The 19746-nt window shown below is 44.2% G+C and overlaps 1 protein-coding gene across 1 annotated transcript in view; it reads left to right on the top strand.

The window, feature by feature from the left end:
- Positions 1 to 18305, top strand: part of LOC110535239 (bone morphogenetic protein 7) — a 48843-nt gene extending 30538 nt beyond the window's left edge. The window contains exons 2-7 of the mRNA XM_036934811.1: positions 1359 to 1551; positions 6159 to 6307; positions 6685 to 6879; positions 15470 to 15546; positions 17493 to 17603; positions 17706 to 18305. Of these exons, the coding sequence (XP_036790706.1) occupies positions 1359 to 1551; positions 6159 to 6307; positions 6685 to 6879; positions 15470 to 15546; positions 17493 to 17603; positions 17706 to 17855 (875 nt within the window). The 3' untranslated portion in view covers positions 17856 to 18305. The remainder of the gene's footprint in view (positions 1 to 1358; positions 1552 to 6158; positions 6308 to 6684; positions 6880 to 15469; positions 15547 to 17492; positions 17604 to 17705) is intronic.
- Positions 18306 to 19746: the final 1441 nt, after the last annotated feature.

The raw sequence follows: 19746 nt of genomic DNA on the forward strand, positions 1-19746 counted from the left end.
CCGAAATCATTGGCTTTCACTGCAGACAATAACAGGGGATTTATTTAAGGAAACTGTAAGCCACAACCCTATTAGTCTAAATGTGATGCTTTGAAACTCTTTTTATGGTGGAACCTCAGTGTTGTCTGTGAATGAGATATCCATCAATCACTTAACTGCATAGGAATACATAGAACGTCTAAGTGACTAACTGCATGTGCAGTATAGCAGGCGGAAGTCATTTTAACTATTAACGTCTATCCTTGTGAGGCCTCTTCAGGTCGAAGCCTGTTTGTTATGCTAGCCTAGCTCCATGCTAACATCCCACAGCACATCCTTGTGAGGCCTCTTCAGGTCGAAGCCTGTTTGTTATGCTAGCCTAGCTCCATGCTAACATCCCACAGCACATCCTGTGTGTGGCCTCATTAGCTAGACGACTCAAAATCACTTAAAAAAATAAAAATAACAACACGGGTTTACATCCGCAGACCTTGAAGGATGAAACCCAACACTATGCCTCTATATGTAAACGAATTGTACGTTGTAAACTAATTGTACATTGTAAACTAATTGTACATTGTAAACTAATTGTACATGGTAAACGAATTGTACATTGTAAACTAATTGTACATTGTAAACTAATTGTACATTGTAAACAAATTGTTCATTGTAAACAAATTGTACATTGTAAACTAATTGTACATTGTAAACTAATTGTACATTGTAAACTTATTGTACATTGTAAACAAATTGTTCATTGTAAACTAATTGTACATTGTAAACCAATTGTTCATTGTAAACAAATTGTACATTGTAAACTAATTGTACATTGTAAACCAATTGTTCATTGTAAACTAATTGTACATTGTAAACTAATTGTACATTGTAAACTAATTGTTCATTGTAAACTAATTGTACATTGTAAACTAATTGTACATTGTAAACTAATTGTACATTGTAAACAAATTGTACATTGTAAACTAATTGTTCATTGTAAACTAATTGTACATTGTAAACTAATTGTACATTGTAAACTAATTGTTCATTGTAAACTAATTGTACATTGTAAACTAATTGTACATTGTAAACTAATTGTACATTGTAAACTAATTGTTCATTGTAAACTAATTGTACATTGTAAACAAATTGTACATTGTAAACTAATTGTACATTGTAAACAAATGGGTGCGTAGGGATACAAGAAACATCAAAAGTCATCCTGCGGTCAGGTATCTCTCCTGTTCATTTAAATTCCTTGGTTTTGACTGTTACGCGTCTCAGCAAGTTCTACCCAACGATGTTGTACATACTCATAGTAATCTGATGTACAGTACGCATGTATGGCTCTAACTTATGTCTCTGCCCTGTGTGTTTGCCAGTGGAGTATGACAGAGAGCTGTCGCCTCACAGAATGCACCACAAAGAGTTCAAGTTCAACCTGTCCCAGATCCCTGAGGGTGAGGCCGTCACCGCCTCCGAGTTACGCCTCTACAAGGAGTGTGCGAACCAAGTCGTCATCAACGAGACCCTCCTGCTCAGCGTCTACCAAGTGGTGCAGGAGCACCCCAACAGGTAAGACACACTGCACACACACAGTCCAGTCCTTATATGTCAATCTGATGACAATCAGAATAATTTCATCGGGCCCTTTTCACAGTTAAATAGCTTGCTGCTTGCTATTGCTATATACATGGGTTTATATCAGGGCTAGCTTGTTGTACTCCTTTATAGTGTTGAAGTCATGCTATCACATTAATGGTATATACACTATATATACAAAGTATGTAGAAACCCCTTCAAATGAGTGGATTTGGCTATGTCAGGTGTATAACATCGAGCACACAGCCATGCAATATCAATTGACAAACATTGGCAGTAGAATGGCCTTACTGAAGAGCTCAGTGACTTTCAACGTGGCACCGTCATAGGATGCCACCTTTCCAACAAGTCAGTTCATCAAATGTATTTCCCGGGTCAACTGTAAGTGCTGTTATTTTGAATTGGAAACATCTAGGAGCAACAACGGCTCAGTCGCGAAGTGGTAGGCCACACAAGCTCACAGAACGGGACCGCCGAGTGCTGAAGCGCGTAGAGCTTTCAAATCGTCTGTCCTCGGTTGCAACACTCACTACCGAGTTCCAAACTGACTCTGGGAAGCAATGTCAGCACAATAATTGTTCATCTGGAGCTTCATGAAATTGGTTTCCATGGCCGAGCAGCTGCACACAAGCCTAAGATCACCATGTGCAATGCCAAGTGTCGGCTGGAGTGGTGTAAAGCTCACTGCCATTGGACTCTGGAGCAGTGGAAACGCGTTCTCTGGAGTGACTAATCACGCTTCACCATCTGTCAGTCCAATGGACGAATCTGGGTTTGGTGGATGCCAGGAGAATGCTACCTGCACCAATGAATAGTGCCAACTGTAAAGTCTGGTGGAGGAGGAATAATGGTCTGGGGCTGTTTCTCATGGTTCGGGCTAGGCCCCTTAGTTCCAGTGAAGGGCAATTTTAAACTAGATAATAGGAACACTGTGGACAATATTCAGCAAGTTGCAACCATGAAAAACAGAAATAAACACTTTTCCATAAACAAGGTCTAAATCATGTTTGATACACTAAGTAAAAATGTTGCAGTACTGTTTAAACTAGATGATAGGAACACTGTGGACAATTTTCAGCATGTTGCAACCATGAAATACAGAAATAAACACTTTTCCATTAACACTGCATATTATGACATTCTAGACGATTCTGTGCTTCCAACTTTGTGGCAACAGTTTGGGGAAGGCCCTTTCCTGTTTCAGCATGACAATGCCCCCGTGCACAAAGAGAGGTCCACACAGAAATGGTTTGTTGAGATCGTTGTGGAAGAACTGGCCTTGCACAGAGCCCTGACCTCAACCCCATCAAACACCTTTCGGATGAATTGGAACGTAGACTGCGAGCCAGGCCTAATCGTCCAAAATCAGTGCCCGACCATACTAATGCTTTTGTGGCTGAAGTCCACGGAGCAATGTTCCAACATCTAGTGGAAAGCCTTCCCAGAAGAGTGGAGGCTGTTATAGCAGCAAAAAGGGAACCCTATTAATGCCCATGATTTTGGAATTAGATGTTTGACGAAAAGAGTCAACACACTTTTTTTGTAATGTTGTGAATTTGAGGTATATATATTGTGTTACTATTTTCTTTATTATATACACTGTATATATTTTTTGTTACTCATTTTCTTACTTTTTAACTCTGCATTTTTGGGAAAGGGCTAACACTGGGAGGATATGGTTCAGATTCTCCCAGTGATCTAACACTGGGAGGATATGGTTCAGATTCTCCCAGTGATCTAACACTGGGAGGATATGGTTCAGATTCTCCCAGTGATCTAACACTGGGAGGATATGGTTCAGATTCTCCCAGTGATCTAACACTGGGAGGATATGGTTCAGATTCTCCCAGTGATCTAACACTGGGAGGATATGGTTCAGATTCTCCCAGATTCTCCCAGTGATCTAACACTGGGAGGATATGGTTCAGATTCTCCCAGTGATCTAACACTGGGAGGATATGGTTCAGATTCTCCCAGTGATCTAACACTGGGAGGATATGGTTCAGATTCTCCCAGTGATCTAACACTGGGAGGATATGGTTCAGATTCTCCCAGTGATCTAACACTGGGAGGATATGGTTCAGATTCTCCCAGTGATCTAACACTGGGAGGATATGGTTCAGATTCTCCCAGTGATCTAACACTGGGAGGATATGGTTCAGATTCTCCCAGATTCTCCCAGTGATCTAACACTGGGAGGATATGGTTCAGATTCTCCCAGTGATCTAACACTGGGAGGATATGGTTCAGATTCTCCCAGTGATCTAACACTGGGAGGATATGGTTCAGATTCTCCCAGTGATCTAACACTGGGAGGATATGGTTCAGATTCTCCCAGTGATCTAACACTGGGAGGATATGGTTCAGATTCTCCCAGATTCTCCCAGTGATCTAACACTGGGAGGATATGGTTCAGATTCTCCCAGTGATCTAACACTGGGAGGATATGGTTCAGATTCTCCCAGTGATCTAACACTGGGATGATATGGTTCAGATTCTCCCAGATTCTCCCAGTGATCTAACACTGGGAGGATATGGTTCAGATTCTCCCAGTGATCTAACACTGGGATGATATGGTTCAGATTCTCCCAGATTCTCCCAGTGATCTAACACTGGGAGGATATGGTTCAGATTCTCCCAGTGATCTAACACTGGGATGATATGGTTCAGATTCTCCCAGATTCTCCCAGTGATCTAACACTGGGAGGATATGGTTCAGATTCTCCCAGTGATCTGTCTAATACTGGGATGATATGGTTCAGCTTCTCCCAGTGATCTGTCTAACACTGGAATTATATGGTTCAGTTTCTCCCAGTGATCTAACACTGGGATGATATGGAGAAACTATTAGACGATACAAGACTAAGTGAACCCTGAGATGTGATGTGAGACCATCCCAATCTCCTGCTACTCCGTCCTCCTAGTCAGTCCTGAGCTTGTCGAGATGAGGGATAATGTATACTGCTAAGCAGCCAACAAGTGCTCAGCATATGTGGGATCTCCTTCAAGACAGTTGGAAAAGCATTCCATGTGAAGCTGGTTGAGAGAATGCCAAGAGTGCGCAAAGCTGTCATCAAAGCAAAGGGTGGCTACTTTGAAGAATCTCAAATATAAAATATATTTTGATTTGTTTAATACTTTTTTGGTTACTACGTGATTCCATATGTATTATTTCATAGTTTTGATATCTTCACTATTATTCTACAATGTAGAAAATAGTAAAAAAAGAAAGAAAAACCCTTCAATGAGTAGGTGTGTCCAAACTTTTGACTGGTAGTGTAGTTCCGTATCATGTCTCAAAAACACCCAATCTTTCAGTACCCAATTAACATGGTGTTCTTGAGAACAGTGTTGTTTACAAGTCTCATCACCAGTCTCAAGCTAAATGTATGTTAGAACAGAACAAGCCATCGAAACAACAGCCAGATATGCTGCATTTTTAACAACATTCATTTGACAGGCACAGCAAAGGAGATTTATTGGAACAAAAAACACCAAACGTTGACGTATGACCTATGACGTTATTCCAGTTAATTTGAGCAGTCAATTAGAGGCTTTACAGTAGGGCTTTAGTGCCATGGCCCCCCCATACGGCTCTCGGATGGACCCCCTGCTGATACACGGGTGTTAAAATGTCTGCCTCGATTCAGAATGACTCAGTACCGGCCCACAGAACCCAAGCTGCGCCCAACGTGTTAACTACCTGAGGGGGGCACTAGGAACGGCCTGGGGAGGGGGCACTGGGAACGGCCTCATATGGAAGCCCTCAAAAACTCTCTCATTAACGAGAAATAACGAGGGGCTGCCGATGCAGGACTGCAGGGGCATTCCCGGAACACCTGGGTGATTGTGGGGCTTTGATCTGCGGCCCGGGGAGGGGCCAGCGGACTCATGCTGTGTCATTACAGTAATGGGGACGGGATAAACCTCTTTCTCTCTCTCTCTCTCACTCACACTCACTCACTGACTCGGGTTGTGGTTGTCTTTTCCACCTGAGAACTAGCTACAGTTGTAGGGAGGGTAGGGTAAGGTCGGGGAGGGGAGTGGTGGTGGGGTGATGTTACGAACCCAGCAGCGTTGCAGTTCTTGACACAAACTGGTGCACTTGGCACCTAATACCATACCTGATTCAAAGGCACTTAAATATTTTGTCTTGCCCATTCACCCACTGAATGGCACACATACGCAATCAATTGTCTCAAGGCTTAAATATATATTTTTTAACCAGTCTCCTCCCCTTAATCTACACGGATTGAAGTGAATTTAACAAGTGACATCAATAAGGGGTCATAGCTTTCACCTGGATTCACCTGGTCAGTCTGTCATGAAATAAAACTGGTGTTCTTAATGTTTTGGCCACTCAGTGTAGGTTCATACAGTATAGGGATTAGAGAGGGATCATCTTCATAGTGTTTCGTGCCAAAATCCCTGAATGTAGCCTGTAAGAAAACATGAAATTCTTACTGACATATACCACAGTATCTGTTATGGTAGAGTACCAGTGTTTAATGTATACTTCTGTAAAGCTGGGAGAGCTGCTGGCCCTCAGTCATGGCTGCTTGTTGTGACTGTGCCCCCAGGGAGGCGGACCTGTTCTTGCTGGAGTCTCGCAGGCTGTGGGCAGCCGAGGAGGGCTGGCTGGAGTTTGACATCCTGGCCACCAGTAACTTGTGGGTGATGAGTCCTCACTACAACCTGGGCCTCCAGATCAGAGTGGAGACCAGCAGGGGTGAGCACCATGCTAACAGCTAACATTATAAATATGTTGCTAACGGCTAACTTTGTAAACATGCTAACAGCTAACTTTGGAAACATGCTAACTAACTTTAGAATTTTCATCTTGAAATGAAAACAATAGTGGATACTGAACAGTGGGGCTTTTTTAAGGCTTGTCACAATGCTGAAATGGAAAGGTTGATATGTTTGCAAGTCAACTATTTGATACGTAATGGACACTAAACATCTATCAAAGGACAAATGCAGAAATATTTCACAATAATATATCAATAGGGTGTATGATACTCTCCCTTGTAGGCTATGTTTAGTAAACTGTAGCACATTCAGTATTGTCCAAGTGATTGACGACTCCTCTCTTCTGTGGAACAGGGCGGAGCATCAGCTCCAAGGAGGCGGGACTAGTGGGGCGTGACGGAGGGCTGGAGAAGCAACCCTTCATGGTGGCCTTCTTTAAAGTCAGCGAGGTGCACATCCGCACCGCCCGCTCCACCAACAAGCGCAACAAGAACCGCAACCGCCCTACGCAGCCCCAGGAAGGAGGCTCCAGGGGCCCCAGCCCAGCAGGTGTGTCCATAGTCTGTTCAACACTCAGTTAAACCCTTTTATGATGAATATGTAACCAGGCCAGTTCATCACAGCTCCGTAGTGGAAAAAGGGTGTACCAGTCTGTGAATTTTTGCTCAATTCAGTATTGGAAAGTTTTGGATGTGTTCATGTTTATTACCGTAGGAACATCAATCAAACCCAACCACAACAAACAACTGCCCCACAACATCACAAAATCAAACCCCACAACATCACACAGAGCACATCATCACAACCTCAAAACATCACACCGAGCCCATTACAATATCCAAACACCTCCAAGCCGAGCAGGGAAGCTCTCGCTGCCCTGGGTTTCAGTGTAATGTGGTGAGGTGTGCTGTCATTGATGGGGACATCGGTGGCAGCTCTCCAAATGAGAAAAAAAACGAGAGACAGAGAGCGAGAGAAACTATCCCTAGATGCATGACCTCATCATTCGAGAGTACACTTTATAGTACCTGCCCTCAGCCCCACTCCGTACTTAGCGGCTGATGTTATGAACAGGTCCATTCAATTAGGCTCTAATCCAGCTACCAATTCTGCCTTCACCCCTGGCCGTTTCATAACGTTAGCATAATGTTAGCCTTTGCCGAACATAAAGCTGTCCTTGTGAGGGAGGATCCCAGTGATTTTACAGCAGGAAGAGCTGTGGTTTCAGAGGGCTTTGTGGCTAATATCTGCTGGATCCCAGCCCTAATTTGATGGATGAGGCCCGGGCTAACATTAAGCCTTCATGGCCAGGGCCACGGGGTCACCTACTCAGCTTCTTAACCGTTCACGTTACAATAGCAGCTCAAGTGATTTCCCTCACCTCCTCGGTTTCACCTCATCTGTTTTGAAGGCGATAACATCTAAAGGCTAGAGGTGTTGTTGGATGATGCCAATCAGGAGCTCTACAGTTTCTTCCTTTCCCCCTACACAACATACTGTGGGAAGTTGGTTCAGCTTTATTTAACCAGGATAGTCCTCTCAGCAACAATCACTGTTTCCCTGGGAACCTGACGTTATGAGTTTGTGGTTCAATCTCTGTACTTATGTATGTACATACAGACTACAGTTCATCACACACACCATCCATTCTTATTGTAGCCTGTAAGGAATGTGATTTGAGTTCTAGTACATTATAACCATGGTCTTCTCAGTTGTGCAGTGTCCATTAGATAAAAAACCTTCAGAAAAGAGCAGAACAGAACAGAGCAGACCAAAGCAGAACATAGCAGAATAGAACAGAGCAGAATAGAACAGAGCAGAATAGAACAGAGCAGAATAGAACAGAATAAAACAGAGCAGAATAGAACAGAGCAGAATAGAACAGAACAGAGCAGAATAGAACAGAGCAGAATAGAACAGAGCAGAATAGAACAGAACAGAGCAGAATAGAACAGAACAGAATAGAACAGAGCAGAATAGAACAGAGCAGAATAGAACAGAGCAGAATAGAACAGAGCAGAATAGAACAGAGCAGAATAGAACAGAACAGAGCAGAATAGAACAGAGCAGAATAGAACAGAACAGAGCAGAATAGAACAGAACAGAATAGAACAGAGCAGAATAGAACAGAGCAGAATAGAACAGAGCAGAATAGAACAGAGCAGAATAGAACAGAGCAGAATAGAACAGAACAGAGCAGAATAGAACAGAACAGAGCAGAATAGAACAGAACAGAGCAGAATAGAGCAGAATAGAACAGAACAGAGCAGAATAGAACAGAACAGAATAGAACAGAGCAGAATAGAACAGAGCAGAATAGAACAGAATAGAACAGAGCAGAATAGAACAGAGCAGAATAGAACAGAATAGAACAGAGCAGAATAGAACAGAGCAGAACAGAACAGAGCAGAATAGAACAGAGCAGAATAGAACAGAGCAGAATAGAACAGAGCAGAATAGAACAGAGCAGAATAGAACAGAACAGAGCAGAATAGAACAGAGCAGAATAGAACAGAGCAGAATAGAACAGAGCAGAATAGAACAGAGCAGAATAGAACAGAACAGAGCAGAATAGAACAGAGCAGAATAGAACAGAGCAGAATAGAACAGAACAGAGCAGAATAGAACAGAGCAGAATAGAACAGAGCAGAATAGAACAGAACAGAGCAGAATAGAACAGAACAGAGCAGAATAGAACAGAACAGAATAGAACAGAGCAGAATAGAACAGAACAGAGCAGAATAGAACAGAGCAGAATAGAACAGAGCAGAATAGAACAGATCAGAATAGAACAGAGCAGAATAGAATAGAACAGAGCAGAATAGAACAGAACAGAGCAGAATAGAACAGAACAGAGCAGAATAGAACAGAACAGAGCAGAACAGAACAGAGCAGAATAGAACAGAACAGAATAGAATAGAACAGAACGCAGCAGAGCAGAATAGAACAGAACAGAACAGAGCAGAATAGAACAGAGCAGAATAGAATAGAACAGAGCAGAATAGAACAGAGCAGAATAGAATAGAGCAGAATTGAACAGAGCAGAATAGAACAGAGCAGAATAGAACAAAAAAGAGCAGAGCAGAATAGAACAGAGCAGAATAGAACAGAGCAGAATAGAATTGAACAGAACGCAGCAGAATAGAACAGAACAGAAAAGAGCAGAATAGAACAGAGAAGAATAGAACAGAACTGCCTCCCAGGCCCAGACCAGTCTGCTGGTGCTCCAGCTTATGAGGACAATCTGTTGAACCAATGTGTCCTAAAGGATTGGACTTTATGTAACCCAAAACATCAATCCCTCTCGGCCTCGCCACTTGGGATGTCTGGAGTGTAAATATTTAGATCCTGCGCAGGAAGTTGCGAGGCCCTTTCGACAGCAGCAGCGTCCATCGCCGTGGTTATGATGAGGCGGACTTATGAGGCATATGGTTCCAATACCTCATCACTCACTCACTTCCCAGGCTCTGAGGAAGAGAGGAAGGATGAATGGATGGATGGATGAATGGATGGATGAAGCATTCTTCTTCTGTGCTGCTCTGAGAGAGAAACAAATAGGGACAGTGCTTTATGGTTTAGCATCTGTTGGGACCAACGTTGTCCCTTCTTTACAGTTTACAATTCACATCAATAAATCAATGTAGCAAAGCCACCAGAATATAGTATGCTTCAGAATACAACATGCCCACAGACACGTCAGAGGCTCACACCATCATACCACATACCCACAATACATTGCTTCATTCTAAGTGGCATGCAAGTATGGATATTGGAACATAACCATGGTCTCATGGTATACAGGAAACTGCCAAAATAAAAGAAACACTTTAGTAAATGAGGGATACATTTACTCTTAGGGTCATGTATAAAACGCCCAGTTGCCCATTATTATGGCTACCATGGCTAGAAGAAGAGATCTCAGTGACTTTTCATTTTTAATTTAAAAAAAATGTAACCTTTATTTAAATAAGCATGTCAGTTTAAGAACAAATTCTTATTTACAATGAAGGCCTACCCCAGCCAAACCCAGACGGTGCTGGGTCAATTGTGCATTGCCCTATGGGACTCCCAATCACGGCCGGATGTGATACAGGCTGGATTCGAACCAGGGACTGTAGTGAAAGAGGGGTCTCAAAGGAGCATAGGGGGTTTAAGTGTGTGTGTAGGTCACCAGATCTCAACCCAATTGAACCTTTATGGGAGATTGTTGAGCGGCGCATGAGACAGTGTTTTACACCACCGTCAACAAAACACCAAAATTATAGAAATTATCATGGAATAATGGTGTCACATCCCTCCAGTAGAGTTCCAGACACTTGTAGAATCTATGCCAAGGTGCATTGAAGCTGTTCTGACTAGTGGTGGGCCAACAACCTATTAAGACACTTTATGTTGGTGATTCCTTTATTTTGGCAGTTAACTGCGTCCTCTTGGCATTAGTTTCCCTAGAATAACACAAGCAGAACATACTGTGCACCCTGCCTTGCTTTGAGAGGGGAAACGTTTGTACTGTACTGGAAACGAGACAGAAGAAGAACAATACGATACCTTTAAAGGTCATTTGGGGGTTTGGGGCTTAATGGAATCCGGGCTTGACCCTTTAACGACAATCCAAGAGGAGAATCACTGCAGGCTAGCCTGACCTCAGACCTGTCGTTACCCAGCCCAGTCATTAGCCACTCCTGACCTCAGACCTGTCATTACCCAGCCCAGTCATTAGCCACTCCTGACCTCAGACCTGTCGTTACCCAGCCCAGTCATTAGCCACTCGCTAAAAGACTGACAAAGTTAACATTATTGCTTAAAGAATTCTAATAACATGGCACTGTCCAGCTGTGTGTTTTCATCTCAGGGTCTCCTCCTCCAGTCTCTCCTTTGTTGACTGTTGGTGTAATTAGACATCGGCGAGCTCCGCAGAGGGTTTAATAACCTCCCTGATGAAAGACAGGAAGAAAGATAGACTTCAGTGGAAGAGGGAGGGAGAGAGAGAGAGAGAGAGAGGTTCGCCCACTGATGACACAGACAGACAACAGGGAAATTCTCTTGTAAGTCTTCATGGGAGTATGGAGAGGTTGACCCATTCTCTCTCTCTCTCTCTCTCTCTCTCTCTCTCTCTCTCTCTCTCTCTCCCTCTCTCTTTGGGAAGACCCTGATCTTTTGGGAATGCCACGGCCTATTAGCCTCGCCACAGGAACAGTGGCTTGCGTAATTGCTACTGTGAAAAGTAGCCGTTTTTAAAAAGGCTTCTGTTTTTTTTTTTTTACTTGAGAAAGTTTCGGGAATAAACTGTGGAACTACTGTATGCGGTTGCAGAGATTAAGGCTTTTGGTGGAAGGAACCCATTTACTGTTGCACATGTGCTTTACTTCCCGCCCGGCAACAGTTGTAATTTGCTCCATTGACTTCTATATTTCTGGAACAACAAGGAATAAATGTTAGTTATGGATTTTTCCCTTGTCAAAACTGTTAACCCAACCTCCGCGCCCCTGTGGAAATCTAATTAGCATAATAAAACAACCGCCATCAACATCCGTCTGTTTAAGCTAGAGAGATCTGTATCGCTTTGCATGGGCTGCGTCTCAATCCACCACGTCCACCAATGGCTGCCTTCCGCATCTGGCCGAGCTACAGCAGTGTTTGTTAGACCAGGAGACAACCTGAAAATGGGTCTTCTCACAAAAGCATCTGTAGCGTCTGAACGGGACTCATCTGAAGTCGGTGCCGCCGATCTGCAAACCTCTGTCTGTAGCGTCCGATAATATCTTCAATATTATTCTACAATGAAGAAAATAGTTTTAAAAAATAAGGAAAAATGAATGAGTAGGTGTGTCCAAACGACTGGTACTGTATATATGGACACTGTTTAGTGCAAAACAAATAAAATCATAATTTCCTGAGCTTTCTTATCTCTCAGATACAGGACAGACACTTTCAAACAAACTTCTTTTTGATTTATATTTTGACTGTGTTTTTCCATTTATGAATCTGTTTGTTATTGAATGTGCTTCTATGGGCTAATAGCAGTAAGGCCAAATTCAATGTTTCATCAAATAATTTGTTTACACTATTTTGTTATACCTAAAGTGGTCCTACAATTCCAAATCAAATAGCTACATGAGCATTGGTATGACCATCTTAAAACAATTCCATATGATAGTTTAGTTGAACCCCCCTAATCTTAAAGATTAGAAGTGTATAAAAAACCCTGCTCAAAAAACCATGCTCAGCAGTAAGGAAGGAAAGAGGTGCTTTGTGGGTATCGCAAACCTGGCCTTTACACACAATGAAACTCCACAGTAAATATCTGCTTTTTTCTGCTAAACTGACTCCTGACTGTAAATACTGATGGCTATAAAGACAGAGAGGAAGCAAGGTGTGTGTGAGTGTCTGTGTGTGTATTCAACCTCCAGACCTTTCCACCTGGTCACCCCAGTCCTCTGGTCCCCTTAGTACTTTCAGACGGTGTCCTGCTACATGTCGAACTGTACTAGGGTGTTTGTTAAAGCAGCTGTCCCAGCGCAGAGAGGGTGTTTCAGCAGCGCAGGGAGGGTGTTTCAGCTGCCCAGGGAGGGTGTTTCAGCTGCCCAGGGAGGGTGTTTCAATGGCACGATACCAACCCTGTTATTTGCCTGGGAGCTGAATGTCTGGACCCGTAAAACAGGCCAGCAAAGGCCTGTGTATGTGGAGGCAGGCAGGGAGGGAGTCTGTGTGAAGTCGGGTCACATCTCGCCATGCGAGATGAACACTAGCCCCAGGGGACAGGGGTTAAGTACCCTCTCAGGATCGGCTCCAGGGCCTCAGTGAGAAGCGGATTTATCTCTGTAAATATTTACCTTGCAAAGGCACAGCCAAGGTGGTGGGAAACCCAGACCGGCCCGGGGGCTGACAGGCCAGGCAGGGTGACCCAGAGAAACCATGGCCACGGACCGCCCTGCATCACGTTAGGGTAGACGCTGTAGCTACACTCCTTCTTAATCTAAACATATTTTTATTTTTTTACCTTTATTTAACTAGGCAAGTCAGTTAAGAACAAATTCTTATGACGGCCTAGGAACAGTGGGTTAACTGCCTGTTCAGGGGCAGAACGACAGATTTGTACCTTGTCAGCTCGGGGATTTGAACTTGCAACCTTCCGGTTACTAGTCCAACACTCTAGGCTACCCTGCCGCCCTAATCATCATATCATCAGCAGACACCCTGAGAACACACACATGTTCACAAACACACGCACACACACGCACACACACACACACACACACACACACACACACACACACACACACACACACACACACACACACACACACACACACACACAGGAAAGGAAAGAATGATGTGACGATCGGAACCATGGGAAACACCTGAGTGGTCTCCGACAGTAACGGCCAGGATGACCTCTCGACCCCGCCCTCGGAACCAGACACCACCTTTTCTGTTTTCCTCCTTGGCGCGAGTTAAACCCCCCCCAGTCAGGTGACTGCTGCTCTCATCTCTAAAACCTTTCCTGTTCCTATGAGAAGCGAGCGGAGGCTATTTGTACTGTCATGTTTCAGGGCAACTTTCACTCTCTCTCTCTTTCTGCTCGTCTTATGTTGTCACGTGTCTGGGCTTGTTCTGTTTATGTTTAATTCAATCTAATTAGTAATTACATCATAATGTCATTACGGTTATGGTTCTATAATAATGACGGGCTAAGTGGACCCGCTGAGAAACAAAACAAATAAAATGGGTTATTTTGACGCCCTCGTAAAATGCCTGCCTTGTTTAGAGGAGCGCTTGCTGGCATCGACCAATCAGAGAGTGGAGCCACTTGGTCATAGGATGGAACAGTAAGTACAACGCCACGCCCAGCTAACTAAATAAACTGGTTTAATGTCTAGGTCCTGGTCTCCAGGGGAGGGGAGGGGGGGGGGGGGGGGGGGGGGGGGGGGGTCTATGAGTGACTGCTTTGACACACACACACACACAAAGAGATGGTCCTCTCTGCCTGCCCCGATGCCAACCTGGGCCTTAGACTACCTGGCACCACCCACTGATGGCTTTCCCCTGGGTGGGGAGCTCTGCCAACAGGAAGTGATGCCACCCTGTGCTGATATGATGGTTCTTCTCACTTTCTGTTTAATAGAGAAGGGGGGGGTATGCAAAAAAAACTGAAGTCATAGCTGTCCTCACTGTCTCTCTGTTTAGTAGGGGGGTGGGGGGGGACGCAAAAAATCAGCAAGTGGAACATCGTCAGTGGAAAGTCTGAGTCACCCGTTTTGACCTCAGAACGCCGTGCCAGCAATGGCTCGTGCCAGCAATGACCTTCCCCTCTGAAACACCATACCTGTTGACACTCGCTGAGTCCCTAACTCTGTGACTCTGTGGACGGGCGGGACGAGAGGGAGATGATTAAAACAAACTGCGGAGCGAGGATGACAGTTATAAACACGCTTGTCATCGGCGTCCAACCCAATGCACCCAAACACCGACTAATTAAATTAGGCAACCTTTCAAATGAATTTATCTTCAAGAGTGTGTGAGGCACTTAAAATCCTCTATTACACACTATAACATATGATGTTACTGTGAACTACAGCCAGACACACTATAACACATGTTACTGTGAACTACAGCCAGACACACTATAACATATGTTACTGTGAACTACAGCCAGACACACTATAACACATGTTACTGTGAACTACAGCCAGACACACTATAACACATGTTACTGTGAACTACAGCCAGACACACTATAACATATGATGTTACTGTGAACTACAGCCAGACACACTATAACATATGATGTTACTGTGAACTACAGCCAGACACACTATAACACATGTTACTGTGAACTACAGCCAGACACACTATAACACACGTTACTGTGAACTACAGCCAGACACACTATAACACACGTTAGAGTAAACTACAGCCAGACACACTAAAACACACGTAACTGTGAACTAGAAGCCAGACACACTATAACACACGTTACTGTGACACGTTACAGCCAGACACACTATAACACATGTTATTGTGACACGTTACAGCCAGACACATATCATTCACTACCCAATCCGATATATGAGAGCGGAGGTGGATATGATTATGATTCAACCCTGACTTATCCTCCTAGTTCTTTCTTCCCATTTAGATTACAACAGCAGTGACCATAACACAGCCTGTAGGAGACATGAGCTCTACGTCAGCTTCCGGGAGCTGGGCTGGCAGGTAAGCATCTATCTCACCCCCAGTAATGCAGTAACACACTATTGGACTAAGAGGGACTACAGTACCCATAATTCCACGTGTAACTATCCCATTTGAGCAGAGTGAAAGAGAGTTAACAACCTGTAGTTCATCTCATTACCAATACAATACAATACAATACAGAAACAAGGCCAGAATCTCATGTCAAAGAAGGTCAATGAAGACATTTGGTAGAAGACAGCAGACAAACAAACAGGCTTTTATACTGCTTTAATAACCATTTTAAGAAGCATTTCTGGGCATTTTGTAAGAGTTTAAGTGGCCTGTGAACTCAGTCAGGTTAATGGAGGGGAAAACATGCAGCCACGTAGTCCTGCAAAACAATGAACCCCCTGTTAAGACAGAACTGACATCTAGAGAGAAAGTGCCAACATACACACACACACAGAGAAAGAGAGAGAGCGAGAGAGACACACACACACACACACACACACACACACACACACACACACACAGAGAGAGAGAGAGAGATAGGCAAAAAAAAGGATGAGATTGTAGTAACTACCTGCTCCATGAGTGATTCCACAGGTATTTGTACATTTTCCTGCACTGATACATCCTAGGAGACCCAGTTGGAACTGACTGAGAGAACTACTGTGATGCATGTAGAGACCCAGGGAACTGAGGGAGAGAACTACTGTGACTACATGTAGAGACCCAGTTGGAACTGAGGGAGAGAACTACTGTGACTACATGTAGAGACCCAGGGAACTGAGGGAGAGAACTACTGTGATACATCTAGAGACCCAGGGAACTGAGGGAGAGAACTACTGTGATACATGTAGAGACCCAGGGAACTGAGGGAGAGAACTACTGTGACTACATGTAGAGACCCAGGGAACTGAGGGAGAGAACTACTGTGACTACATGTAGAGACCCAGGGAACTGAGGGAGAGAACTACTGTGATACATGTAGAGACCCAGGGAACTGAGGGAGAGAACTACTGTGATACATCTAGAGACCCAGGGAACTGAGGGAGAGAACTACTGTGATACATGTAGAGACCCAGGGAACTGAGGGAGAGAACTACTGTGACTACATGTAGAGACCCAGGGAACTGAGGGAGAGAACTACTGTGACTACATGTAGAGACCCAGGGAACTGAGGGAGAGAACTACTGTGACTACATCTAGAGACCCAGGGAACTGAGGGAGAGAACTACTGTGACTACATGTAGAGACCCAGGGAACTGAGGCAGAGAACTACTGTGACTACATGTAGAGACCCAGTTGGAACTAAGGGAGAGAACTACTGTGACTACATCTAGAGACCCAGGGAACTGAGGGAGAGAACTACTGTGACTACATCTAGAGACCCAGGGAACTGAGGGAGAGAACTACTGTGACTACATGTAGAGACCCAGGGAACTGAGAGAGAGAACTACTGTGACTACATCTAGAGACCCAGGGAACTGAGGGAGAGAACTACTGTGATATATGTAGAGACCCAGGGAACTGAGAGAGAGAACTACTGTGATACACAACACAGAGCTTTGGACCTCGTGCCAGTATACTGACACTGCAGAACGAGCACTGTTTTATCAAACTCTTCAACAGTCAGTCAAATAAATATCACACAGGAGGTTGGTGGCATCTTAATTAGGGAGGCGAGACTCGTGGTACTGACTGGAGCAGAATGAGTGGAATGGTATCAAATGCATCCAACATATGGTTTCCATGGTTTCCATGTGTTTGATGCCATTCCATTCGCTCCCCCGTTCCAGCCATTACTATGAGCAGTATAGTCCCCCTAAACAGCCTCCACTGAGACATATGCACAGTACCCCTACTGCCTCAGCGTCCCATTCACAGAGCCTGCTGAACACACTGCGGACTATTATGATGCCTGTTGTGCTAACCAGATTGGTTAGCCACATCGAATGTTTTTCCTCTTGTGATTGTATCAGGACTGGATCATTGCACCTGAGGGCTACGCTGCCAACTACTGTGGTGGAGAGTGTGTCTTCCCCCTCAACGCCCATATGAATGCCACCAACCATGCCATTGTGCAGACACTGGTGAGTGGTCCAAGAAGGCTTATAAAACTGCTGAGAGCTAATAATGCTCCAAAAAAAAAAGTGGTATATATTATGACCTCTGACCTTGTCATCGCCTCCCAGGTCCACCTCATGAACCCGGAGAACGTGCCCAAGCCCTGCTGCGCCGCCACCAAGCTGCACGCCATCTCCGTGCTCTACTTCGACGACAACTCCAACGTCATCCTGAAGAAGTACAAGAACATGGTGGTCAGGGCCTGTGGTTGCCACTGACGACCGCCAAACCGCCGCGTCGTCACGGTCACCTGACCGCGGCGCGGGCTGCAGCGGAGGCTGTATGAACACGACAGCCTGGGTCATACTCAGGGTGAGGGAGGAACTGATAAAGGAGCAGACATAATGTGCTGCTTTCCACTCTCTCTCATCCAAGTGATGTTCAAATTCTCCGACGGCTACTGGCTTCATTACAGCAAAACAACTCGAAGACATAGGGGAATTGACTCAATGTTATCTCAGCGCGGGTAGCCAATCCCGTCAGATGTAGTCGAATGACACAGAAAACATGTAGAAATCTACATGGGGGAGACAGCATTAGCCTAACTACAGTGCATTCAGAAAGTATCCAGACCCCTCTACTTTTTCCACATTTTGTTACCTTACAGCCTTATTCTAAATTTGTTTTTATATCTAATCTACACACAATACCCTATAATGATGAAGCGAAAAAACAAGTTTTTAGAAATGTTTGCAAATTTATTACAAATAAAAAACAAATACCTTATTTACATAAGTATTTATAAATTGAGCTCAGGTACATCCTGTTTCCATTGATCATCCTTGAGATGTTTCTACAACTTGATTGGAGTCCACCTGTGGTAGATTGGACGTGATTTGGAAAGGCACACGCCTGTCTATATAAAATCCCACAGTTGACAGTGCATGTCAGAGCAACAATCAAGCCATAAGGTCACTCTGACAGAGCTCCGGAGTTACTCTATGAAAATGGGAGAACCTTCCAGAAGGACGACCATCTCTGCAGCACTCCACCAATCAGGCCTTCATGGTAGTGACGAGACGGATGCCACTTCTCAGTAAAAGGGCACATGACAGCCCTCTTGGAGTTTGCCAAAAGGCACCTAAAAGAATCTCAGGCCATGAAAAACAATATTCTCTGGTCCAATGAACCCAAGATTGAACTCTTTGGGCTGAATGCCAAGCGTCACTTCTGGAGGAAACCTGGCTCCATCCCTACGGTGAAGCATGGTGGTGGCAGCATCCTGCTGTGGGGATGTTTTTCAGCGACAGGGACTGGGAAACTAGTCAGGATCGAGGGAAAGATGAACGGAGCAAAGTACAGAGAGATCCTTGATGAACACCTGCTCCAGAGCGCTCAGGACCTCAGACTGGGGCAAAGGTTCACCTTCCAACAGGACAACGACCATAAGCACACAGCCAAGACAACGCTGGACAAGTCTCAATGTCCTTGAGGCCCAGCCAGAGCCCGGACTTGAACCTGATCTAACATCTTTGGAGAGACCTGAAATTAGCTATAAATGTGATATTTCAGTTTTTGCTTTGTCATTATGGCCTGTGTGTAGATGGATGAGGAAAAGAAAAGATCCATTTTAGAATAAGGCTGTAATGTAACAAAATGTGGAAAAAGTCAATGGGTCTGAATACCTCCCCAATGCATTGTATGAATAAAATATACTGTCTGACTAACCAAAGCCTGATTTTATCATCAACAATCTGCTGATATTGTAATATTTATGTCACGCTACATTAGTTAATGTAAAGAGATATTTCCTACTCCTCGTTATGTATTGTACTCGTAAGATTTTTCCACCATATTCACCTGGCTTCCCAAAATATATAGGCCGAACGGAAACGACCACATACTATTTTAGTTGTGAACTCCTCAAAATATCTTAATTTGGTCAATATTTGCCAGGCTCAGGCGGAGTTTATTTCACTGAACTGGTTCATCAGGTAGCAGGTTGTGCCTCAGCTGACATACCGCTCGAAAGACGACTTTCACCTCATCCCTCGGACGTACCGCAAACTGCAATGTCCATGTTATTCCAATCTAAGTTAACATATTATTCCCCAAAACGGAAAAAACCAGTGGAAAAAAACATGTCTTGGTCAAACCAGCTGATCAAAT

The sequence above is a fragment of the Oncorhynchus mykiss genome, chromosome 11 (assembly GCF_013265735.2).
Source record: "Oncorhynchus mykiss isolate Arlee chromosome 11, USDA_OmykA_1.1, whole genome shotgun sequence".
NCBI classification, from domain to species: domain Eukaryota; kingdom Metazoa; phylum Chordata; class Actinopteri; order Salmoniformes; family Salmonidae; genus Oncorhynchus; species Oncorhynchus mykiss.